The sequence below is a fragment of the Pneumocystis jirovecii genome (genome assembly GCF_001477535.1).
Source record: "Pneumocystis jirovecii RU7 chromosome Unknown supercont1.3, whole genome shotgun sequence".
Classification (NCBI taxonomy): domain Eukaryota; kingdom Fungi; phylum Ascomycota; class Pneumocystomycetes; order Pneumocystales; family Pneumocystaceae; genus Pneumocystis; species Pneumocystis jirovecii.
In genome coordinates, this window is record NW_017264777.1 from 572,024 (window position 1) to 590,650 (window position 18,627).

At 24.6% G+C, this 18,627-nt stretch overlaps 13 protein-coding genes across 13 annotated transcripts; 7 read left to right on the forward strand and 6 right to left on the reverse strand.

Annotated features, from left to right (window-relative positions):
* Window positions 1-132: 132 nt before the first annotated feature.
* On the forward strand, window positions 133-1,319 carry T551_00892 (ubiquitin domain-containing protein DSK2; the record flags this gene model as incomplete). Its single annotated transcript, XM_018373156.1, has 2 exons — window positions 133-327; window positions 393-1,319. 2 exons carry the CDS (start codon window positions 133-135, stop codon window positions 1,317-1,319), a joined length of 1,122 nt encoding a protein of 373 aa, XP_018230902.1.
* A 509-nt stretch (window positions 1,320-1,828) lies between these two features.
* Window positions 1,829-2,161, reverse strand: T551_00893 (uncharacterized protein; the record flags this gene model as incomplete). Its single annotated transcript, XM_018373157.1, has 3 exons — window positions 1,829-1,914; window positions 1,966-2,013; window positions 2,065-2,161. 3 exons carry the CDS (start codon window positions 2,159-2,161, stop codon window positions 1,829-1,831), a joined length of 231 nt encoding a protein of 76 aa, XP_018230903.1.
* Window positions 2,162-2,902: 741 nt separating this feature from the next.
* T551_00894 (uncharacterized protein) lies at window positions 2,903-3,672 on the forward strand (the record flags this gene model as incomplete). The annotated part of the gene is made up of 8 exons (XM_018373158.1): window positions 2,903-2,926; window positions 2,984-3,058; window positions 3,104-3,120; window positions 3,166-3,199; window positions 3,242-3,293; window positions 3,337-3,477; window positions 3,522-3,581; window positions 3,617-3,672. 8 exons carry the CDS (start codon window positions 2,903-2,905, stop codon window positions 3,670-3,672), a joined length of 459 nt encoding a protein of 152 aa, XP_018230904.1.
* An 87-nt stretch (window positions 3,673-3,759) lies between these two features.
* T551_00895 (ESCRT-III subunit protein SNF7) lies at window positions 3,760-4,751 on the reverse strand. Its single transcript, XM_018373159.1, has 5 exons — window positions 4,690-4,751; window positions 4,493-4,643; window positions 4,407-4,436; window positions 4,173-4,350; window positions 3,760-4,121 (listed from the first exon to the last, which is right to left on the reverse strand). The coding sequence occupies exons 2-5, from the start codon at window positions 4,638-4,640 to the stop codon at window positions 3,827-3,829; spliced, it is 651 nt and encodes a 216-aa protein (XP_018230905.1). The 5' UTR covers window positions 4,641-4,643; window positions 4,690-4,751; the 3' UTR covers window positions 3,760-3,826.
* Window positions 4,752-5,778: 1,027 nt separating this feature from the next.
* T551_00896 (uncharacterized protein) lies at window positions 5,779-6,075 on the forward strand (the record flags this gene model as incomplete). Its single annotated transcript, XM_018373160.1, has 3 exons — window positions 5,779-5,785; window positions 5,836-5,938; window positions 5,988-6,075. The coding sequence occupies 3 exons, from the start codon at window positions 5,779-5,781 to the stop codon at window positions 6,073-6,075; spliced, it is 198 nt and encodes a 65-aa protein (XP_018230906.1).
* Window positions 6,076-6,395: 320 nt separating this feature from the next.
* T551_00897 (uncharacterized protein) lies at window positions 6,396-7,135 on the forward strand (the record flags this gene model as incomplete). Its single annotated transcript, XM_018373161.1, has 5 exons — window positions 6,396-6,443; window positions 6,486-6,675; window positions 6,727-6,912; window positions 6,955-7,009; window positions 7,060-7,135. 5 exons carry the CDS (start codon window positions 6,396-6,398, stop codon window positions 7,133-7,135), a joined length of 555 nt encoding a protein of 184 aa, XP_018230907.1.
* Window positions 7,136-7,199: 64 nt separating this feature from the next.
* Window positions 7,200-8,196, reverse strand: T551_00898 (rRNA-binding ribosome biosynthesis protein NOP15; the record flags this gene model as incomplete). The annotated part of the gene is made up of 5 exons (XM_018373162.1): window positions 7,200-7,541; window positions 7,583-7,702; window positions 7,748-7,927; window positions 7,973-8,127; window positions 8,175-8,196. 5 exons carry the CDS (start codon window positions 8,194-8,196, stop codon window positions 7,200-7,202), a joined length of 819 nt encoding a protein of 272 aa, XP_018230908.1.
* Window positions 8,197-8,405: 209 nt separating this feature from the next.
* Window positions 8,406-9,335, forward strand: T551_00899 (uncharacterized protein; the record flags this gene model as incomplete). Its single annotated transcript, XM_018373163.1, has 1 exon — window positions 8,406-9,335. The coding sequence occupies one exon, from the start codon at window positions 8,406-8,408 to the stop codon at window positions 9,333-9,335; it is 930 nt and encodes a 309-aa protein (XP_018230909.1).
* A 22-nt stretch (window positions 9,336-9,357) lies between these two features.
* Window positions 9,358-10,421, reverse strand: T551_00900 (uncharacterized protein; the record flags this gene model as incomplete). Its single annotated transcript, XM_018373164.1, has 3 exons — window positions 9,358-10,250; window positions 10,294-10,349; window positions 10,396-10,421. 3 exons carry the CDS (start codon window positions 10,419-10,421, stop codon window positions 9,358-9,360), a joined length of 975 nt encoding a protein of 324 aa, XP_018230910.1.
* A 761-nt stretch (window positions 10,422-11,182) lies between these two features.
* On the forward strand, window positions 11,183-11,821 carry T551_00901 (N-acetylglucosaminyldiphosphodolichol N-acetylglucosaminyltransferase anchoring subunit ALG14; the record flags this gene model as incomplete). The annotated part of the gene is made up of 4 exons (XM_018373165.1): window positions 11,183-11,323; window positions 11,368-11,499; window positions 11,543-11,602; window positions 11,651-11,821. The coding sequence occupies 4 exons, from the start codon at window positions 11,183-11,185 to the stop codon at window positions 11,819-11,821; spliced, it is 504 nt and encodes a 167-aa protein (XP_018230911.1).
* Window positions 11,822-12,001: 180 nt separating this feature from the next.
* T551_00902 (ribosomal protein L24) lies at window positions 12,002-12,937 on the reverse strand (the record flags this gene model as incomplete). The annotated part of the gene is made up of 5 exons (XM_018373166.1): window positions 12,002-12,198; window positions 12,246-12,400; window positions 12,445-12,581; window positions 12,629-12,724; window positions 12,776-12,937. 5 exons carry the CDS (start codon window positions 12,935-12,937, stop codon window positions 12,002-12,004), a joined length of 747 nt encoding a protein of 248 aa, XP_018230912.1.
* Window positions 12,938-13,161: 224 nt separating this feature from the next.
* On the forward strand, window positions 13,162-17,212 carry T551_00903 (uncharacterized protein; the record flags this gene model as incomplete). The annotated part of the gene is made up of 19 exons (XM_018373167.1): window positions 13,162-13,434; window positions 13,484-13,543; window positions 13,589-13,793; window positions 13,847-14,065; window positions 14,110-14,222; window positions 14,264-14,381; window positions 14,428-14,491; window positions 14,539-14,612; window positions 14,657-14,710; window positions 14,753-15,081; window positions 15,123-15,218; window positions 15,262-15,371; window positions 15,420-15,461; window positions 15,505-15,836; window positions 15,881-15,969; window positions 16,015-16,114; window positions 16,160-16,382; window positions 16,427-16,653; window positions 16,701-17,212. 19 exons carry the CDS (start codon window positions 13,162-13,164, stop codon window positions 17,210-17,212), a joined length of 3,240 nt encoding a protein of 1,079 aa, XP_018230913.1.
* Window positions 17,213-17,308: 96 nt separating this feature from the next.
* Window positions 17,309-17,668, reverse strand: T551_00904 (uncharacterized protein; the record flags this gene model as incomplete). Its single annotated transcript, XM_018373168.1, has 3 exons — window positions 17,309-17,454; window positions 17,499-17,577; window positions 17,627-17,668. 3 exons carry the CDS (start codon window positions 17,666-17,668, stop codon window positions 17,309-17,311), a joined length of 267 nt encoding a protein of 88 aa, XP_018230914.1.
* Between the last annotated feature and the right edge of the window lie 959 nt (window positions 17,669-18,627).

The window sequence follows — 18,627 nt, forward strand, 5'->3', positions numbered from 1 at the left end:
TTAACGAATATATTTTTTTATTTTATCTCTCTTATTTTAAGCATAATTTCTCAAACACCATTCTCCCTTTTAAATCTTTATAAATCTCTCGCGCGAACGGTTCTGCAAAAATCTAAATAAACTTTCTGTACAATGAGGAAAATCACAGTCAATGTGAAGGCCTCTAATGATAAAAAATATGCTATTGAAGTTGATGTTGATGCAACTATTGAAGAATTTAAGCAGTTGATTTCAACTAAAGCGGATATTACGCCAGAACGACAGCGATTGATTTATAGTGGAAGAGTTTTAAAAGATGAAGAAAAGATTGAGACATACAAGGCATGTGTTTTATAGGGCTTTAAAGGCTCTAAATGGCCTTTATAACGCTGTGGCTAATACCATGTGCATAGATATCAGATGGACATACAGTACACCTTGTTCGAGGGGCGGGAACACAGCGACAAGATAGAGATATGGGATCATCTGCAGCACAAATATCTCAGCAGATTCCAAGGACGATATCTGCAGGAACAGGCATAAATAATCCATTCTCGGCGCTTATTAGTGCACAATATGCAGGACAAGTGCAGCTTCCGCCAGCATCTACCTTTGGACCAGATGGTGGAATGACAAGTTTTCCACCGACGCCAGAGCAGCTTTCTCAGATAATGAGTCAACAAGGAATGCAGGAGGTTATGCGTGAGATGCTCTCGAATTCTCAACTTATGGATTATATTATTAGTACCAATCCTCAACTTAGAAGTGTTCCTCCGGGAATCCAAGAAATGATGAGAAGTGAAGACTTCATTCGTATTATGTCAAACCCTGAAACAATACGACAGATTATGGAGATGCAGAGGGTATTTGGTAGTTTAGGAATGGGTGTAGGAAATATTTTTGCAGGGTCAAATGAGCCAAGAATGGAGACACCATCAGAACAGCAATTGTCAACGCAAATAGATACACCGGTTCAAACGAATACTACGGTGCCACTTTTGAATTTAGCTGATAATGGGTTACCGCCTCAGCAAAATCCTGGGTCAGTACCACCTAATAATCTTTTTGCAACGATGGCGACGTTATTGTCCAACATGGGAACTCAACAGCAAAATACGAATGCAAGTGGGTTTGATCCTGCTTTGTTTCAGTCGTTTCTTGCTAGTTTGGTTACACCACAACCTCAACAAACATTACCACCGGAGGAGCGATTTCAAGAACAATTAAGACAGTTAAATGAACTAGGTTTTACAAACTTTGACCGTAATATTCGAGCATTAGGACGAAGCGGAGGCTCTGTGCAGGGAGCTATCGAAGCAATGTTGGATGGTGATGTTTAAGTGTACATTAGGTTAGGTTCAGTTTACATATCCTATTATATCAGCTAGTCATTTTTTCTATTATTTTTTGTGCGGTTTTATAAACATATAATTGTTATATTTATAAAGTAGCATATGCTTAAAAATTTTTTTACTTTTTCTGATATCCTGATTTTTGCGTCTATAAAATTATTTATTTTGAGAATAAAATGATATTTTAAATTTTCTGAATTTGTAAATTCATTATTGTGGCATTTTTAATATAGAGTTTGTTTCTAAGTATAAAAACTTGTCTCGTAGATAGTGTTTATGATATGAAATTTAGTTAACAATTTTTAGCATTTATAAACGTTTTTTTTCGTTTTGTAGCGTTAATATTTATAACTTGTATTATTAATGTTTTAAAAAATTGTTTTTAAATTTAAAATTTTTCCTAAACTTTGCTTTTTTTGTATTTAAAATGTTAGAAACTTTTTAAAAACAGTATCAATTAAATGATTAAGTATTGAAAGTCCTATGATATAAGTATGTTATATGATCGTTTCTTCTGCATGAATCTCAAATTGTATGATGTTTTTTCCCGGAAGTACCACTAAACCAATTGATCGTTTTTTACCTATTTATTTAGAAATATTTACATAGAACATATATTGTATTTATTTATTACCTTTGTTGACTTCTTGTGTACCTGAAAGAATGACTGTGCCTTCATTATCTAAAATTCATTCTTAGTCGTAACATATTTTTTGATAATATTTAACATTACCTATACAAATAAGTTTTCCTGTAAAAACACGGAAATCTGACAGAGTGATACGGACAGTTTTTAAAAGCCATGACTCCAATATTTGTTTGCCTTTCATAAAAAAATAATATTTTTAAAAATAAAAAAAGTTTTTTTTAAAAAAAATGAAATATAGATTCTGACAATTTTAAATATATTTATAATATATTAAACACTACTGGAAATAATGATTTGTTCTAAATAAGAGAGAAAGCTTTATTGTAAAAAGAAATACTTGGATTTTGTATACGTTGAATTTTCAGAAATTAAAAAATAATTAAGAAATGTTTTAATTTAAACTACATTAAATAGACTTTGTTTTTCCGTATATTATTAACAAAATATATTTTTATATTATTTAAAATATTAATTGTCTCTCCATAGGGTAATGCAGATATATCTATTAGTATATTTAAGAAACCTGCGACCATATTGGAGAATTTGGTTCCCTTAAAATAGGGATTTTTTTCGGCAAGCTTTTTGACTCTAAAAAACATAGTTTATGGCCTTTAGAGCGTATAAAAGGCCGTGTTTATTAGAGCTTCGAGAGTGCCTAATATAGTTATAAAGTACAAAGTTAGTTTAATTGATTAGAAGAAATCTTAATGTTTTAATTTTTCATAATTTGAATCATGAAATATATGTTATAGGTTAATAAGATATTTATTAGTTGTAGTAAAAAATATAAGTAACAATATGATAAATAATTAAAATGGTAAGTTTTTTATATATTGTATAACGATGTTTTCTTTAAAAAAATTATCAGATAAAAATATACTTGATAAACGTTGAAATTTGTTAAAAAGTGAATTAAAATCTCATGGAATTAAAAGATGAAGAAGCTGTCATTGATGAGGCAAAATACAATATATAACTTAAATGAATATTAATAAAGGTTTAGACACTTTCTCATGAACAAATTTGGGATGATTCTACGTTAATTGCAGCATGGGAAGCAACAGTTAATGAATATAAGGTTTTTAGCTAAATTAAAATTTAAAATTAATAATAAGATTTCTAGACATACCATTCTCAAGTGTAAAAATTGTTTATGATTTTAAGAAGGCTGGTAATTTTATTTAGAAATGATGATAATAATATTTCAGAAATACACGAAGTAAAAGATAAATTTTTTTTTTTGGTTTCTTATATTAAATAGTTTTCGCATATTTCAGATTTGAATTTTCAAAATAGTATTAATATTGAATCATGTAATTAGGTTATCCTAAAATATCTGATTTTTAAATATGATAGTCAAAGAAAATCTCAATGAACTTGGTTCAGATCAGACATCTGAGGTGCAGAAAGAAGCAGAAGTAGAGGATGCTCATAAGAAACTATTAGATGAATTCATGAAATCACCTTCTGTTGCTTTACCTTTTCAGATTTTTAATAGTATATTAATAAGACTAATATTCAATCGCTAAATGAATCTATAGATGATCAGACTTTGAAAAATCTTTTAATGAGCTGGTATTATGCTGGTTGTTGGTTTCCTGGTTAATTTTTTTTGGTTACTTTTAATAGAATATAGATTATACTGGATATTACATGGGTCAGGATTCTATAAATAAAAAAAATCAAGAATAAGCTTAAAATTATGTTAATATGACTGATATTAGGAAATGCAAGTTTGATTTCCATGAATAATAATCAATAGAATATAAAACATTTTATTGATATTTATTGTATATTGAACTGAACAAATTCAGGGCTTAAAGAACTTTAGTATTGGAATATTAAATTATATTGCCATTTCTTCTTGTAGGGCCCTGATTTCAGCCCCTTCGTCATCTATTTGGTTATATTCTTCATATTTATTTGTATTAAAATTAGGTAGTTGAATAGGTGGCTTTTCTGCACCAAGCATTTTTTCGTCTAGTTCTTCTTGTTGTATTCTTTCAAGTTCTTCGTTTAGTTCATTTTCGTTAAATGTTTCTGATATTCCTATAGGTCGAGCAATTAATTCTCCTACTTCATTATGATGGTCTATTTGTTCCCTTATATCGTCCATTATAGAATCTACTTTGTCAGGTGTCCTATAATAAATAGATGAATGATAAATTAAGAAATATATATAGTAAACGCACATTCCTTTAGATATTTGTTTCATTGCGTCTGTGCCTTGTTTCATTGCTTTTGTTACTTCGTAATTTATATTTGCATTTTCAAGAGTAAATAATGTTTGTTCAAGGTTCATTCGTATTCCCATAAGTTTATTTATCTCGCTTTCAAGAAGTTTTTTTCGTCTAAGTGCCTGCATGGCAACTTTTACAATATAAATATTTACAATATAAATATAAAAAAATATAATAAAATAATACCTGGCTTGTTACTGGCCGCATTTAATTTAACTAGAAATAGTATAAGTTGCATAACATCAATATATATGTTTAAAAATAAAGAATACCTATATTATCTTGCTCAAGGACTTGTTTTCTCCAATGATTTTCTTTTTTATCTAAAGTTGCTATCATTTCTTTAGTATTAAGAATGGCATTTTTTGGAAGGTCTCTTTTTGATGATGATTTTCCTGTAAAATAGCTCCACCAAGACATTATCTATAAAATGTTAAACTGATTATTAAAATATTAAAAAATATTTAACTTTTTATTTTTTAAGAAAAAAAAACAAACACAATATTAGAAAAAAATAAATGAATTAAAAACAAATGTTTTTGTCTTTAAATGTTTTTTATATTTTAATTTGAAATATTCTATTGATTTACAGATCGTGAATTAATAATAAAATAATCTAATAATAATAATTGTTTGATAATGATTATATGATTATAAAATGATTATAGAATATAAACATGTTGTATTTTGAAGTAATTTTTTGGTATTTAAATTGAATTTTAAATTTATATGAAAAATTGTATTATAAATTTTTTCTGCTACAGAATAATTTTTTTAAAAAAGTTAGTAAAATTATTAAATAATATATATTTATTTAATTTTAGAAATAAATTGATTGAATGTTAAAAAATATAATTTTAGATGTTTTCAATAAAGAATATGAAATATAAAAAAAAAATAAATCTAAAATATTTAAAAAAGATATAAATATTAAAGTTTTAATAATAATTTAGAATAAATTTTTATCATTTGATTTATAATTACATAGGTTTTATTGTAGGTATTTTCAAAAATAATAAATATTTTATGATTTTAAAAAAATTAAATTTTGTTTAATATAAAAATTGATATTATAATTTAAAAAATTATATAAAGGTTTTGGAATATCAAAATATAAACGTTTTTATTAAGCTATAATGTATATTTTAGAAACTTAGCATTCTACATAAAAACAATTAAACAAGTATAAATAAATTAAAATGTTTATTTAAAAATAAATTTAATAATATTATGATAATAAGTAAAACTATAATAAGTGAAACTTATAATCAGGAAAAATTAATATTTCAAATTTAATATTCTATAAGATAAAATTATAAAAATTTAATCTCTAAATTATAAATTAGAGAGTAAAATTTTACTAGCTATTGTTATTACAAATCAATAATTTAAAACTAAATTAATTACTATGTCAATAAAACGTGGTTTTTCTAGATACAAAAGGGGTTTTATTTTTCTTTATTTTTTATCATACATTTTCGGTTTTAAATGTTGAATATTATAATTTTTAAATATTCTAGTTTCGAATTTAGAATTAAAAGGTTTACTTTTTATTAAAATGACGCGTATGTTTTACTTATGTTTTAGATCTTATGATTTGATTTAATTATTCTAGGCGGAAATCAAAGAGAAAATGATAGACTTAGGGCTCAAAAAAAACAAGAAACAAATAAAAAGAAAAAGAAAAGTGATTCAAATTTTAGGAATACTTTAGAAATGTTATTTTACACATTTAATATTTATTTTTTTTACTAATCTGTACCTTAGCCAAGCAAACATCATGAGACAGAAACAAAAGCTCGCTGATGAAAGAAAAGCTACACAGGCTATAAATAATACAACAAAAACTACCTAAACCTTTTATCTGTCATTTGGAGTATCACTTATTGTAGAAATACGTATTAGAGGAATTTTATTTTGAAATTTTTTTATTTTAAAAATATTTTGAAAGTTTTTTTTTTTTTTTTTGAATACCTTGAATTTTTTTGAAGTGTTAAGCATTATCTATATTGCATGTTTTTTGTTTTTGTATTTTTATATAAATTTATATTTTACAATATAAAAGTTGTCGACTTTAATTTTTTGTTTTTAAAGAAAAGATAGCCTTAAATATACTCTTTTTTTTAACATTATTTAATTATGTTGTTGCTTTTAGTATGTTTTATCATTGTTATAATGTCTAATTTTATATCGGCTTTGGGTACAAAAGTTATTTCATCTTTGGTATTTTTTATAAGGCAATGACTTGGAACTAATAGGGGATAGATATATACGATATTTTTTAGTTTTATTCCTTCTACACTATCATCTGTTATAAAAAAGCATAGATTACTTCAGCGTTCTGCTCTTGAAACAAAAAAAGAACTTTCTAATACCAGTAGTGTGGATGAATTTGCTAAATGGGCAAAATTAAAACGAAAATATGATAAAGAAGTTTCAGAAATAGAAAAAATATGTAATATTAGAACAATGCCATAGATGATACTATTATTAACATACTTTGCAGCAGCAGAAATAAATAGTCAACAGTATAATTTTAATATTAAAGTACATACAATGATCTGGTTATGTACGACAGGTCTGAAATATATTATCCAATGGTATTATCGTAAAGTACCTGTATTCTGGTTAATTAAGGGATGGTTCCCTTACTATATTGAACGCATTATGTGTTTCCCAATGGCACCTATTGGTATATTTATAAAGTAATAAATTTTTATTATTAACCCATAAGGATCTGTTAGCATAAGTATATGGTTTCTTATAGTTAATCAAATTGTTTCAAAAGTGTTTTATATTATAAACAAATGCTTTAAAAATCAAATAAAACATAATACAGATTCCTTAGCTCAATCAAATATATTAAAAAAGAACATATAAGAAGAATAGTAAAGTCATCACTATTTTTTGCATAACTCAAGCTGGTTTTATGCAAAAAAAACGCAAGTTTTTCTGAATTCCATTTTTGATATTATTTTGTTATCTATTTACTTTATCTTTTTGATATTCATAGTTAATTTCTAATTTTTTTAATAGAAGCATTTTTTTTCTAAGACGACTGTCATTTCTTTTTTGTAATTTTATCCATTGTTTTTTAGTTTTTGGTTCTTCGTAGCGTTTTTTTATTATTTTAGACCATGGTATTGGTCTAAATTGTTTATTCGAGCCAATAAACATGGACTTGTGAATTTTGTTTTGAGGAATCACTGAACATTTTAAAATATGACCAAAAAGTAAATAATTATTCATTGTTTTTGCAACAATTCTGGCTATTTTAGCTGATTCAAATTCAATAAATGCGTAATGTTTTGATTTTCCTGTCTACTAGAATCAGAGATATATTCAAAAAATTAATGTTATACTTTTTTATTACGTGATAGTTTAATCCGTGTTACTGTACCAAATTGTTTAAAATAGCTTTTCATTTCTGATTCATAGAAACCATGTGGTATTCTTCCTAAATATATTACATTGGACTCTTTCTGTACATTGTTAATTAATATAAATTATTTATTAATATTTATTACATCATCTGAATTTTGATTTTTTTGTTTCTTATTTTCTGTTAAAGAAACTTCTCGAATGTTGTTTCTATTATCAGGATTATTGTTACTCTCATATACTTTTAATATAGAATGACTTTCATCATTTGATATATCATTATCACTACTTGATGATAACTTATTTATGTCGAATATTTGATCTGTCTGAAAATCATTATAATTTCAATTCAATAAAAAATTCATGTATACTTTTTTAGAATTACTATTAAAATTGCAATGTCTTTTTGATTTGTTTTCTAATTCTTCTAATATTTTATCAAATTTTCTTTTTTTTTTTAGCCTCAATTCTGCTTTGTTATTTTTATTTAATAAAGATATTTTACTTTCACTCTGTTTTTTTGAAACTAAATCAGGAAAGTTAAATGCTTTTCTAGTTATTTCCTAATGTTACCTTTCCTTTTTTTTTCATACATTTTATGTTTTTTAAATATTTTTATAAAATTTTAACTTTCGTTATGTTTTATTAGTTTTTTTCGTAGAAAATTAATTATTTATGGTTCTTTCTAATTAAGTTTTTATGATATATTTCAAAGTTTTATAATCTATAACAAAATCAATAATTATAATTATTATTGTATTTTCTTTGTCGCAAATAATTATTTGTTTTATTATAATAAAGAAAATGTTTTATCAAATAACACAGCCTCTTTCTAAATCTGCTATCCGAGCTATTACTTTTCTTGTTTTTTTTTCACTATCTTTTCTTATTTTTAATTTTTGGCTTATATCAGAAAATATTATTTTAAAAACTTCATCTAAAATTTATACATCAGAAGCCACTCTAAAAACTCGACTTAATCATTTACGCCAAATAACAGAATATGATCAAAAATTATTAGAGAGGTTAAAATGTTTAAATGGAAGATTACTTTATGTACTTTATGGTCCTTCGGCTTTAGGATTATGTGAATGGTGTGAAATTGAAACACCTATAACATTTTTATATTATATTATACCACATATATTGTTACATTATTTAATTAATCTTGGAATAATTCTATTATCAACATCTGTTTTATTTGAAGGAACAGTAAAGTTATGGGAAAACTTAGCATCTACTATTACTTTCTTTTTTTTTATAGTAGAATTAATAGTGTTAAAAACATATGATTGGAAGTCAAATGAACATATTGATTCTACTTTGAATATTAATTGGATACATTGGAAATTAAATAAATATAGAACATTTTTTATAATAGCTTTGGATTTATTTGTCGCTCTTATTATTTGGTTTGCTGATACTAATCAGTTGCACCAAATGCCTACTAAAGAAAAACAATTACTTTTATCTATTAACAATTTAGAGGAATCAATTAATCGTATTCGTGCTTTAACTATTATAAACAGAGCAGTAATTATAGACGAATTCCTGCAAAAACAAAAGATGGAATTTTACCAACAAGAAAAAAAACGTTTAAAAGAATTAAATGATAGTATAAGTATAAAAAGTAATATGAAAAATACAACTTTTGAGAATAATGTCAAAAATTCTATAGAAGAGATTGAAAATTATGCGGAAAATCTCGTTGAATACTTAGATATGATGCATTAAATAAATATTTATTTTGTTATACTTAATCATTAACAAAACCATGTAATGGTTTATTATCTTGCAATTCTTCTTTTAATTTCCATTTATTTTGCTCCCATATAATCCAAGAAACACCTTGAAGAAAGCAATCTGCAAGATCGTCAATTTTAAGTATACTTTTATTTTTTTTTTGAGACATAAAATCTTTTGCAGTAATTTGTGTATTTTCGAAGTTAAAAATAGTGCCTATTTTTAACAATGAATCAACAATTTTTGTTTTTATTTTTTTAGATTTTAAAGCAGATGGTTTTAAGTAAATTAGATTTTCCCTTATGGAATTTATAAATATATTTTTAGGCAAATTATGTCCAATAAATAATTCTTCTTTTAAAATAATATTTTTTTTAGTCCATAATGATGTAATTTTGGTTGGATCTATGCTTAAAATATCTGCTTCTGGATCATCCCAAATTTTTTCTTCTTTAAAACATCTAAATACAGCGTGTAACATATGTTCAAACATATTTACTCTTATGATCCATTCATGTATAGTATTCATATTCAGAGTTCTATATCTTTGACGTTCTATTAATATAGTACGTGGTTTAAATTTTTCTAAAAAAGATTTTGCTAGTTGATATGCTAAAAAAGAGTAATCCACAGGCTTATATGTCTTTTTAATAACTTTATTATCTTCTATATTTTCTAATTCAACTGATAATTTATCCCACTCATTAATAATAATATTTTTATGACTAATTGAATTAAAATCTTGATTTATAGTTGAAGGTACAATCATTGAACATAATGCTAAATTACGGATACCTACATCAATACTAAGAATACGATGAGTTGTATAATGCTCATTAATTAATCGTATTTTAGAAATTTCTTTAAGAATCCTATTAATTAACTCATCTTTACTTCCATTATTTACTAAAAAAATTAGTTAACATTCTTTTTAAAAAATAAAATTTACAAATGCCACATTTTATTGCTAATGTACGTAATTGTAGTACTGTTAATTGTTGTAATCTATCTTAGGATTAAATATAAGTAAACTATAAAAAGATATTTATACCGAGATATTAATCTATTAGAAAACATATTTAATGTTGAAATATATTTGTTTTGTAAATTTTATATTAAATAATTTTATATTTTAAGTGTTTGATAAAAAAAATTATTAAATAATTTGATTTATAAATATTATATATCAAAAATATTTTAAAAAAATCTATATTCAAATAAATAAATTTTTATTTAATTTCAATATTTCATAATAAATTATTTTTGAATTTAAAAATGAAATTTATAGATATATATAAATATTTTAATTAAATATTAAAAAAATAATTATGATAAAAAAATAAAATTCATCTTAAAAATAATTAATAATTTGTATAAAATGAAAATTATTATTTAATATTTATAAAACTTTTATTGTTAATATTTTTATAAAATAATTCTATAAATTATAAAAAATATAATTTTTTAGAAATTAAAAAAAATTAATACTAAAATCTACTTTTAAATAAAAATACAACACTCTTTAAAATATTATGTTGGTTTTTTTTAAAATATTAACATATATAACTCTAACGATCAATTATCAATAATTTATTAAAAGTTAAATATTATTATATTAGATTAACATGAGTATAGAATTTTTACTTTTTATTCTATTAAGTATTTTCGTCATTTTTATAATAAGGATAATTTATATTTTAACAAAGCCTTTTAAACAATTTAGTCACAAATTTAAAAACAAACATAATCAAATAAAACTGTTCATATTTCTTGGTTCAGGTATAATTTTAAATGATTTAATCTATTTTTATTTAAAAAAAGGTGGCCATACAGCTGAAATGATTCGATTACTAAAAACAATTGATTTTTCAAAATATAATAAAAGAACATACATTATTTCCTCAGGCGATTTTTTAAGTAAAGAAAAAGTTAAAAAATTGGAAGCAGAAAAATTATCTACAATTAAACATACAGGAAAAGTATTATTAAAATTAAACTTTATAAAGGTTTAAACATTTAATAGTATAATATAAAAGTTATTCCACGAGCACGTCATGTGGGTCAATCATGGTGTACTACACCATTTTCTTCATTATTAAGTCTTATATTATGTTTAAAAATATTTTTCTGGAACAAATTAGGAAGACCTGATCTTGTATATAAAAACTATCTAATTTTTCTATTGTTAACTCAAGAAGCTCTTGTGCAATGGCCCAGGAAGTAGCGTGATAATATGTTTAAGTGCTATAATTATTGAAGTAAAGACAACAACAGTATACTAGTCTATTAATATAATGCAAATATAGGTATTTGGATTTAGACGTCCTGATATTATATTTATAGAATCATTTGCTCGTGTAAAATCGTTATCACTTTCTGGAAAACTATTACTATTTTTTGCTGACAGATTTATTGTTCAATGGCCAGATTTAATAAAAAAATACCCACAAACAGAATATTATGGTATTTTGATATGAGATTATAAAAAATAAAAACAAAAATATCATGGCTATGCTCCAAAAAATGTAAATCTATTTAGAAAAATGATTATTTAAATTTTCATAATTTTTAATGCTTAAAGAAATGGATTTAATAACTTTCTCTGAAATTGCTAGATATGATATGATTGATCTTTCTCTTAAAACTCCATTAAACATTCATACAAGACTAGAACTATTATGATTAAAATTAAATTGTTGAATTGATAGTTTTTCTATGTTCTTTTTGACTAGCCTATATTTGGAATATTTATTTCGAAGTTCATCTTCTATACTTAAAGGAATAGGCGGAGAATATAATGTAGGAGTAAATGTTTTTGTCCAAACATTAGCAGCTTTCGTATCATTTTTATACTCTAAGTTTAACTTAATTATTATCAAAAATATGCCTATGTTTTTCTACCTTTATATCTTTGTTCTCGTTCTTTTTCATCTTTAGGTAAATTAACAGGCCAAGGCAGAAACTTATTCTCGCCTACAACCCATCGTCTCCATGTTAATATTTTCCTATCTTTATTATAAAATAAATTTCCCCTATTAATGTGTTTAACAACAACCCTAACAATCTGTTAGGCATACAGTTTAAAACCCTAATAATATACAATTTCTTTGTCCCATATTTTTCTCCTGGAATTTCACCAATAAGTCGTACATTAGAATAATGTATAAACATCGGCATTTCAATTACATTGTTTGTCATATCTTTTGTTCGTAACACTTTTGGTATATATTTTTTACACTAACTTATCAGACTAATGCTACTTACAATCTTATAAATTTAATCACCATTTTTAATCCTTCTACTTTAAGTCTATTTGTCCATTTATCAATTTCAATCACTTTTCCTTGACGGCCTTTATCTTTACCTGAAATCACCTGGACCTACACAGTCTTAGAAATGTATATTTACTCTTTTATAATAATTCTACGTACTTCATCTCCTATTGCAATATTCCAAAACTTAATACGATCTTTAGGATGAACCCAACAAAGACTATGACTTATTGGAGAACCCATTTTTCCACCACCCGAATTTTTAAATTTTGACCAAACATTACGTTTAATATGTTCAATACCTTTTATTTTATTAGTCATAAAATATACATTACTTTTTATATTCTTTGTTATTTTTCTAATACAAAATATTAATATATTTACATAATATTTTTTAAATTCGGACACTACAAATTTTTTTACCTTATCCGTCTTTTAAAAGATTTACCAATAAAGAAATAACTAAAAAGTCATTAGAAAGCGAAGAAATAAATATTGGGAGTATTCTGGGTAGATTTTGAAAAGGCTCTGTGTGTAATATATTGATGTGGAATATTCTGCTGCTTTCTGCATTATCTTCGTTGTTTTTACATAAAAAAATATATGCGGCAGATGGCAGAACAAATCAAGCATTTTTACATTCCGATCATGCTCAAGTCAAACTTCTTTCTAGTTCATTTAAAAAATCAGATAAAGATACCTATAATTATAGAATGATTGAACTTCCCAATGGGCTTCAAGCTTTACTAATTAGTGATCCAACTGCCGGTAGTTCAGCAGCATCAGTAGATGTTGGAGTAGGTCATTTTAGTGACCCAGTAAGTTCTTAAAAAGATAATGTGTTCTTAGGACTTAATTATTATTTAGGATGAAGTTCCCGGTCTTGCTCATTTCTGTGAGCATTTATTGTTCATGGGTACTAAGAAGGTTAATATAAGAGGTTGTTTATAATATTGTTATTAATATTTAAAGTATCCTGGAGAGAACGACTTCTCCTCTTTTTTATCTGCACATTCTGGCTACTATAATGCATACACTTCAATGGAAAATACCAATTATTTCTTTCAAATAATACATGAGAATTTCGAAAAAGCACTTGACATGTTTTCTCACTTTTTTATTGATCCACTGTTTTCTAGAAGCGCAGTCGATCGCGAAGCGCGTGCTGTTGATTCTGGTATTTTTTGTTTTTTTTTTTTTTTTTAGAATTTTTGAACTTAAAAATTTTAGAAAATAAAAAAAATCTGCAAAGTGATTTATGGCGTCTTTTTCAATTGGAAAAGTCTCTTTCGAATCCCAAGTCTCCTTATTCAAAGTTTGGGACAGGGACTTATCAAACATTAATCACTGAGCCAAAAAAAAAAGGCTTGGATGTTATAGAAGTACTTCTCGATTTCCATGGAAAATATTATTCTTCAAGATTAATGAAACTCGTTGTGTTTTCAAAAGGTACAAGAATGCATTAAGTATAATATGTTTTCATTGTATACTAGAGACACTTGATGAGCTTCAGGATTTAGTCCTTAAATATTTTTCTGGTGTTCCTGATAATGGGTCTGAAAGGCCAGTTTTTATAGAGAAGCCACTTACAAAAAAAGAGCTTTCTGTAAGATTTTTTACTTTAGTTATGATGCTCATATATATTAGCAACAACGCTGGGCTAAACCAATAGCTGATATGTTGTTAATAGAACTTGTATTTCCCATTGATGGTCTTTCGACTTTGTATAAGACAGGAGCTTCAGATTATCTTGAATATTTGATAGGTTAGATTTTATAATTTTTATGTTTATTTTTTAATCAATAAATTAGAGCATAAGGCTTCTGGATCTATTTTTAGTTTATTACAAACAAAAGGATGGATAACTGATATTGGGTTAGTTTTTAGTAGAATTTCTGGATTTGTATTTATATCTTTTATAGTGTTTCTAAAGAATATATAGTTTCAGGCGTAGAGTTTTTTAGGATACAATTAGATCTCACTGATGATGGATTTGGTATTATTTTATTATTTTTTTGGAAAGTGATTTATTTTTTATAGATAATTATGAAGATGTAATTGTCACAGTATTCCAATATATAGAAATGATTAAACGTTTGTCTTATTTTAATTAAAATATAATATTAACAATAATAGAATCAGGTATTCCAAAATGGGTTTACACTGAATTAAAATCAATATACGATCTTGGATTTCGTTTTAAAGATCCTGAACCATTGCATCGTTATGTTTCATCATTGTCTTCTCTTATGCAAGAAAAACACATAGCTCATGAAGATTTATTATCTTATTTTATTCCTCAGGAATACAGTAAAAATGATATCTTGAAATTTCTTGGGTTTTTAACTCCAAAAAATTTTATACTCAATATTGTTAGTAAAACTCATCCTGGTAATTGGGATAAAACAGAAAAATGGTATGGTACGCAATATAAAGTTGAGCCTTTATCAGCAAACATTACACAGGTATAGTAAAAAATGCTACTGTTTTATTTTAAGATTATTAGAAACTTGCTAATTTATCCGAAAATGATTTATTGAAATTACCTATTGAAAATAAATTTATTCCAAAGACCTTTGTTATAAAACCGAAATTGGATAAAGTAACTTTTAGACTCCTCTTTATATTAATTTGACTTTACTTAGAAACTCGATAAACCTTATCTTGTATTTAATAACACGCTTCTTCGTTTATGGATGAAATGGGATGATACATTTTCTTCTCCTAAAACATATTTAACGTTGGCTTTTCAATCGTAATATTATTGGAAATAATGTTTAAACTATAATTTATTTTGTTTTAGTCCTAAATATTACCTTACTTCTCGTCATGCGGCAGAAACAGCGTATGTCTTTAAAATCTGTATAAATTGTACTAAAAGGTTATAGTGTTTATATCGATATGATTTATGATGATCTTGGGGATTTGCTTTATTATGCAGGTGTTGCGGGAAATGAGCTTTATATAGATGGTTATAATATGGGGTTTTACTTGACTATATATTGTTATACCGATAAAGTATATGATTTGTTGTCAGCTTTTATGGATGCCATGCTAGAATATTATCCCAATCCGAATAAATTTGAATTTTACAAGAATAAACTTATGTCAAGGTATAGTACTGATATTACTATGCCTTATAGATATTTGTTCTATTATGTTCGACATCTCTATAATGACAAGTCATGGGCAGATTACAACATCTTTTATTCATTGCAAAGTTTATTTTTTCTTCAAATCTATTTTTTATTAATTTTGTTGTAGCACTTACTTATTCGGATATGATATCATTTCGTATAATGCGCTTTTCTAGAGTTTTTGTAGAAGGGTTAGCACTTGGTGGTCTTTCTTTTGTAAAAAATATATTTATAATCAAACTGATTATCTAACTTTTTTAGGCTTTTCCAGGTTACGTTAAATTTTTACTAAATAGGCTTGGTCCTGTTCCAATATATCCATATCAGAATCTTCCATCGCGAATACAAATGCTTGATAAAGGTTAATAATTATTGGTTTTTCCATACACATTTAATATACTTTTAGGAAGCAACTACATTTATGAAGTAGATTTAGAGGATCCTAATGAATTAAATTCAGCTGTTCTTTATTCTCTTCAACTTGGTAGTGCGGAAGATTCAAAGTTATTAGCAGCATCTCAGTTTTTACTCCTTATTGCTAAAGATCCAGCCTTTACTCAATTAAGATCAATAGAACAATTAGGATATATTGTTAAAACTGCTCTTGGTGAACATTCACTTTACCTAGAGTATTTTTTTTTATATAATTTTTAATTTTTACTTATGCTTATAGTTATCGAATTATGATTCAAAGTTTAAGAGACCCTATGTATTTAGAACAACGAATTATTGCTTTTTTATATAAATTATCAGCAATGATAGATGCTATGACAGAAGAGGAATTTAAAGCGCATGTTAAAACTCTTATTTCTTTAAATCAGAGGAATTATCGAAGTTTAAGAAGTGAAGCACTTGATTATTGGACTTTTATTCTTACAGGAACATATGATTTTGAGCGGTGTAAGTTATATAGTTCATGGCTATTTATAATGATAACAATAATTTAGATTTAAGGGTTAACGAAGAACTAACCAAATTAAAGAAACAAGATTTAATTGATATGTTTCGAAAATATATTTATCCTATTTCTCCTGATAGGAAAAAACTTTCTGTTCATTTAAGGTCTAAAACTTTGGAAGAAGTTTCAGTTAGGGATTTGTCTCTTGAAAGGCTGTATTATTTTTTCGAATGTAAAATGTTGAAAATTCCATATAATGACCTAGTCGCTCTACTAGAATCAAGTAACAGGCTATCAGAATTTAAATTAAAATTACAGGTTTATCTTATTGAGAAATATCCAGAACAAAATATTCTCGAATTTATTGAATATGTTTTTGAATTCCTTAAGAACCAATACACGAGAATTAAACAAAGAATTAAAAAGAGTTATGATGCAATACATTTTTCAGACGTAACTGCGTTCAAGAGCAGTTTAAGATTGTCATCTCCTCCTTTCCCATTATCACCATGGGAAAAATTTTATTATAAGCGTCAGCCTACTGTTTTGGGAGCTGTATAAAATTATACGTGGAAATATATTATAGCTTTTAATTTACTTAATTTTGTTTCAAGTGTATTACATTAAATATATAATTAAACATTTAAAGTGTATTATTTATAAAGTTCTATTTTGAAAACGTACCCCACCTGTATAAATGTTAAATTTAATATTTTTAAAGTATGGCGCACAATAGCTACATGAAATATCTTCATTTTCATCTAAATTGATATATATTTTGGGATGGCCAAGTTTTCCACCACCTTTATAAATGTATTAACATTTTACAATAAATCTATAAAATTACCATCACATGAAACGACTCTTTGATTTGAAAATTTAATAGGTATATTTGCTATTAGTTCAATTGCTGATTCAGGTTGAGGCTATTAACTAAGTTAATATAGTAAAATGAATATTTAATTATTTTTATACTTGTAAGTTAAAATCAGTCTGCTCAAAGCGAGGTCCTCTCATTTTCTGGTTTTTTAATTCTTGCTTACATAATGACCTTGTTTTATAGTTTAGTTCTTTTGGAATATAAATAGGATTTTTTTTTTTAAAATTCAAATATATATTCTGTTTAAAATTTCTTTTAAAAAACAGAGATTTCACTTTAACTTTTTCTCCAAAAAAGAAATTATTCAATATTGTTTGTTGTAATTTTTTTAAATTATATCTATTCATTATTATTATTATTATACGTTTTTTTTTTAAAAAATATATTTATATTTTAATCGAATTGTTTTTTAGCATTTCCTAAAATTTAATTTTAAAATAAAAACTAAAACTCAAAAAATTAATATATATTTATAAGTATTATATATTTTTATTATATATTTTTTTATGTTTTAATATTCTGAAAAATATATTAAATAAATTATTGATTATTTCATTAGAATTGTTAAATATAAGAGTTATTATTATAATTTTTATAAATGATTATTTTGAATAAAATATTGGTTTATTAAGTAATTTTTATGATTTTAATACTAATAATAATAAATAAATATTTTATTATTGTAAATAGTACATTTTATTGAAATTTTATTAGACATTCTCATTTTTCTAAAAATTTAGAATATTTTCAATACTTTATTACTTTTATATATTATTCATTTTAAAGTTTTTTTAAGATATTTTAAAAAATAATTTTTTAAATATTCAATATTTTTTTATCCTTAAATATATAATATTAAATATACTAATATTAATTTATATAAAAATCTATAAATAAAATCAGTAACCTTAATATAAAGTAGTTAATATAAAAATTATTTAATATATTTTAAAATATTTTTTATTTTTTAAAATAATTAAATTTTACTAATTTTTAAAATAATAGTTTATTTATATTAAAAAAGTTGTATTTATATAACTTTTTATTATATTTTAATTTTTATATATTAAATAATACTTGTAATTAACAAAACGTT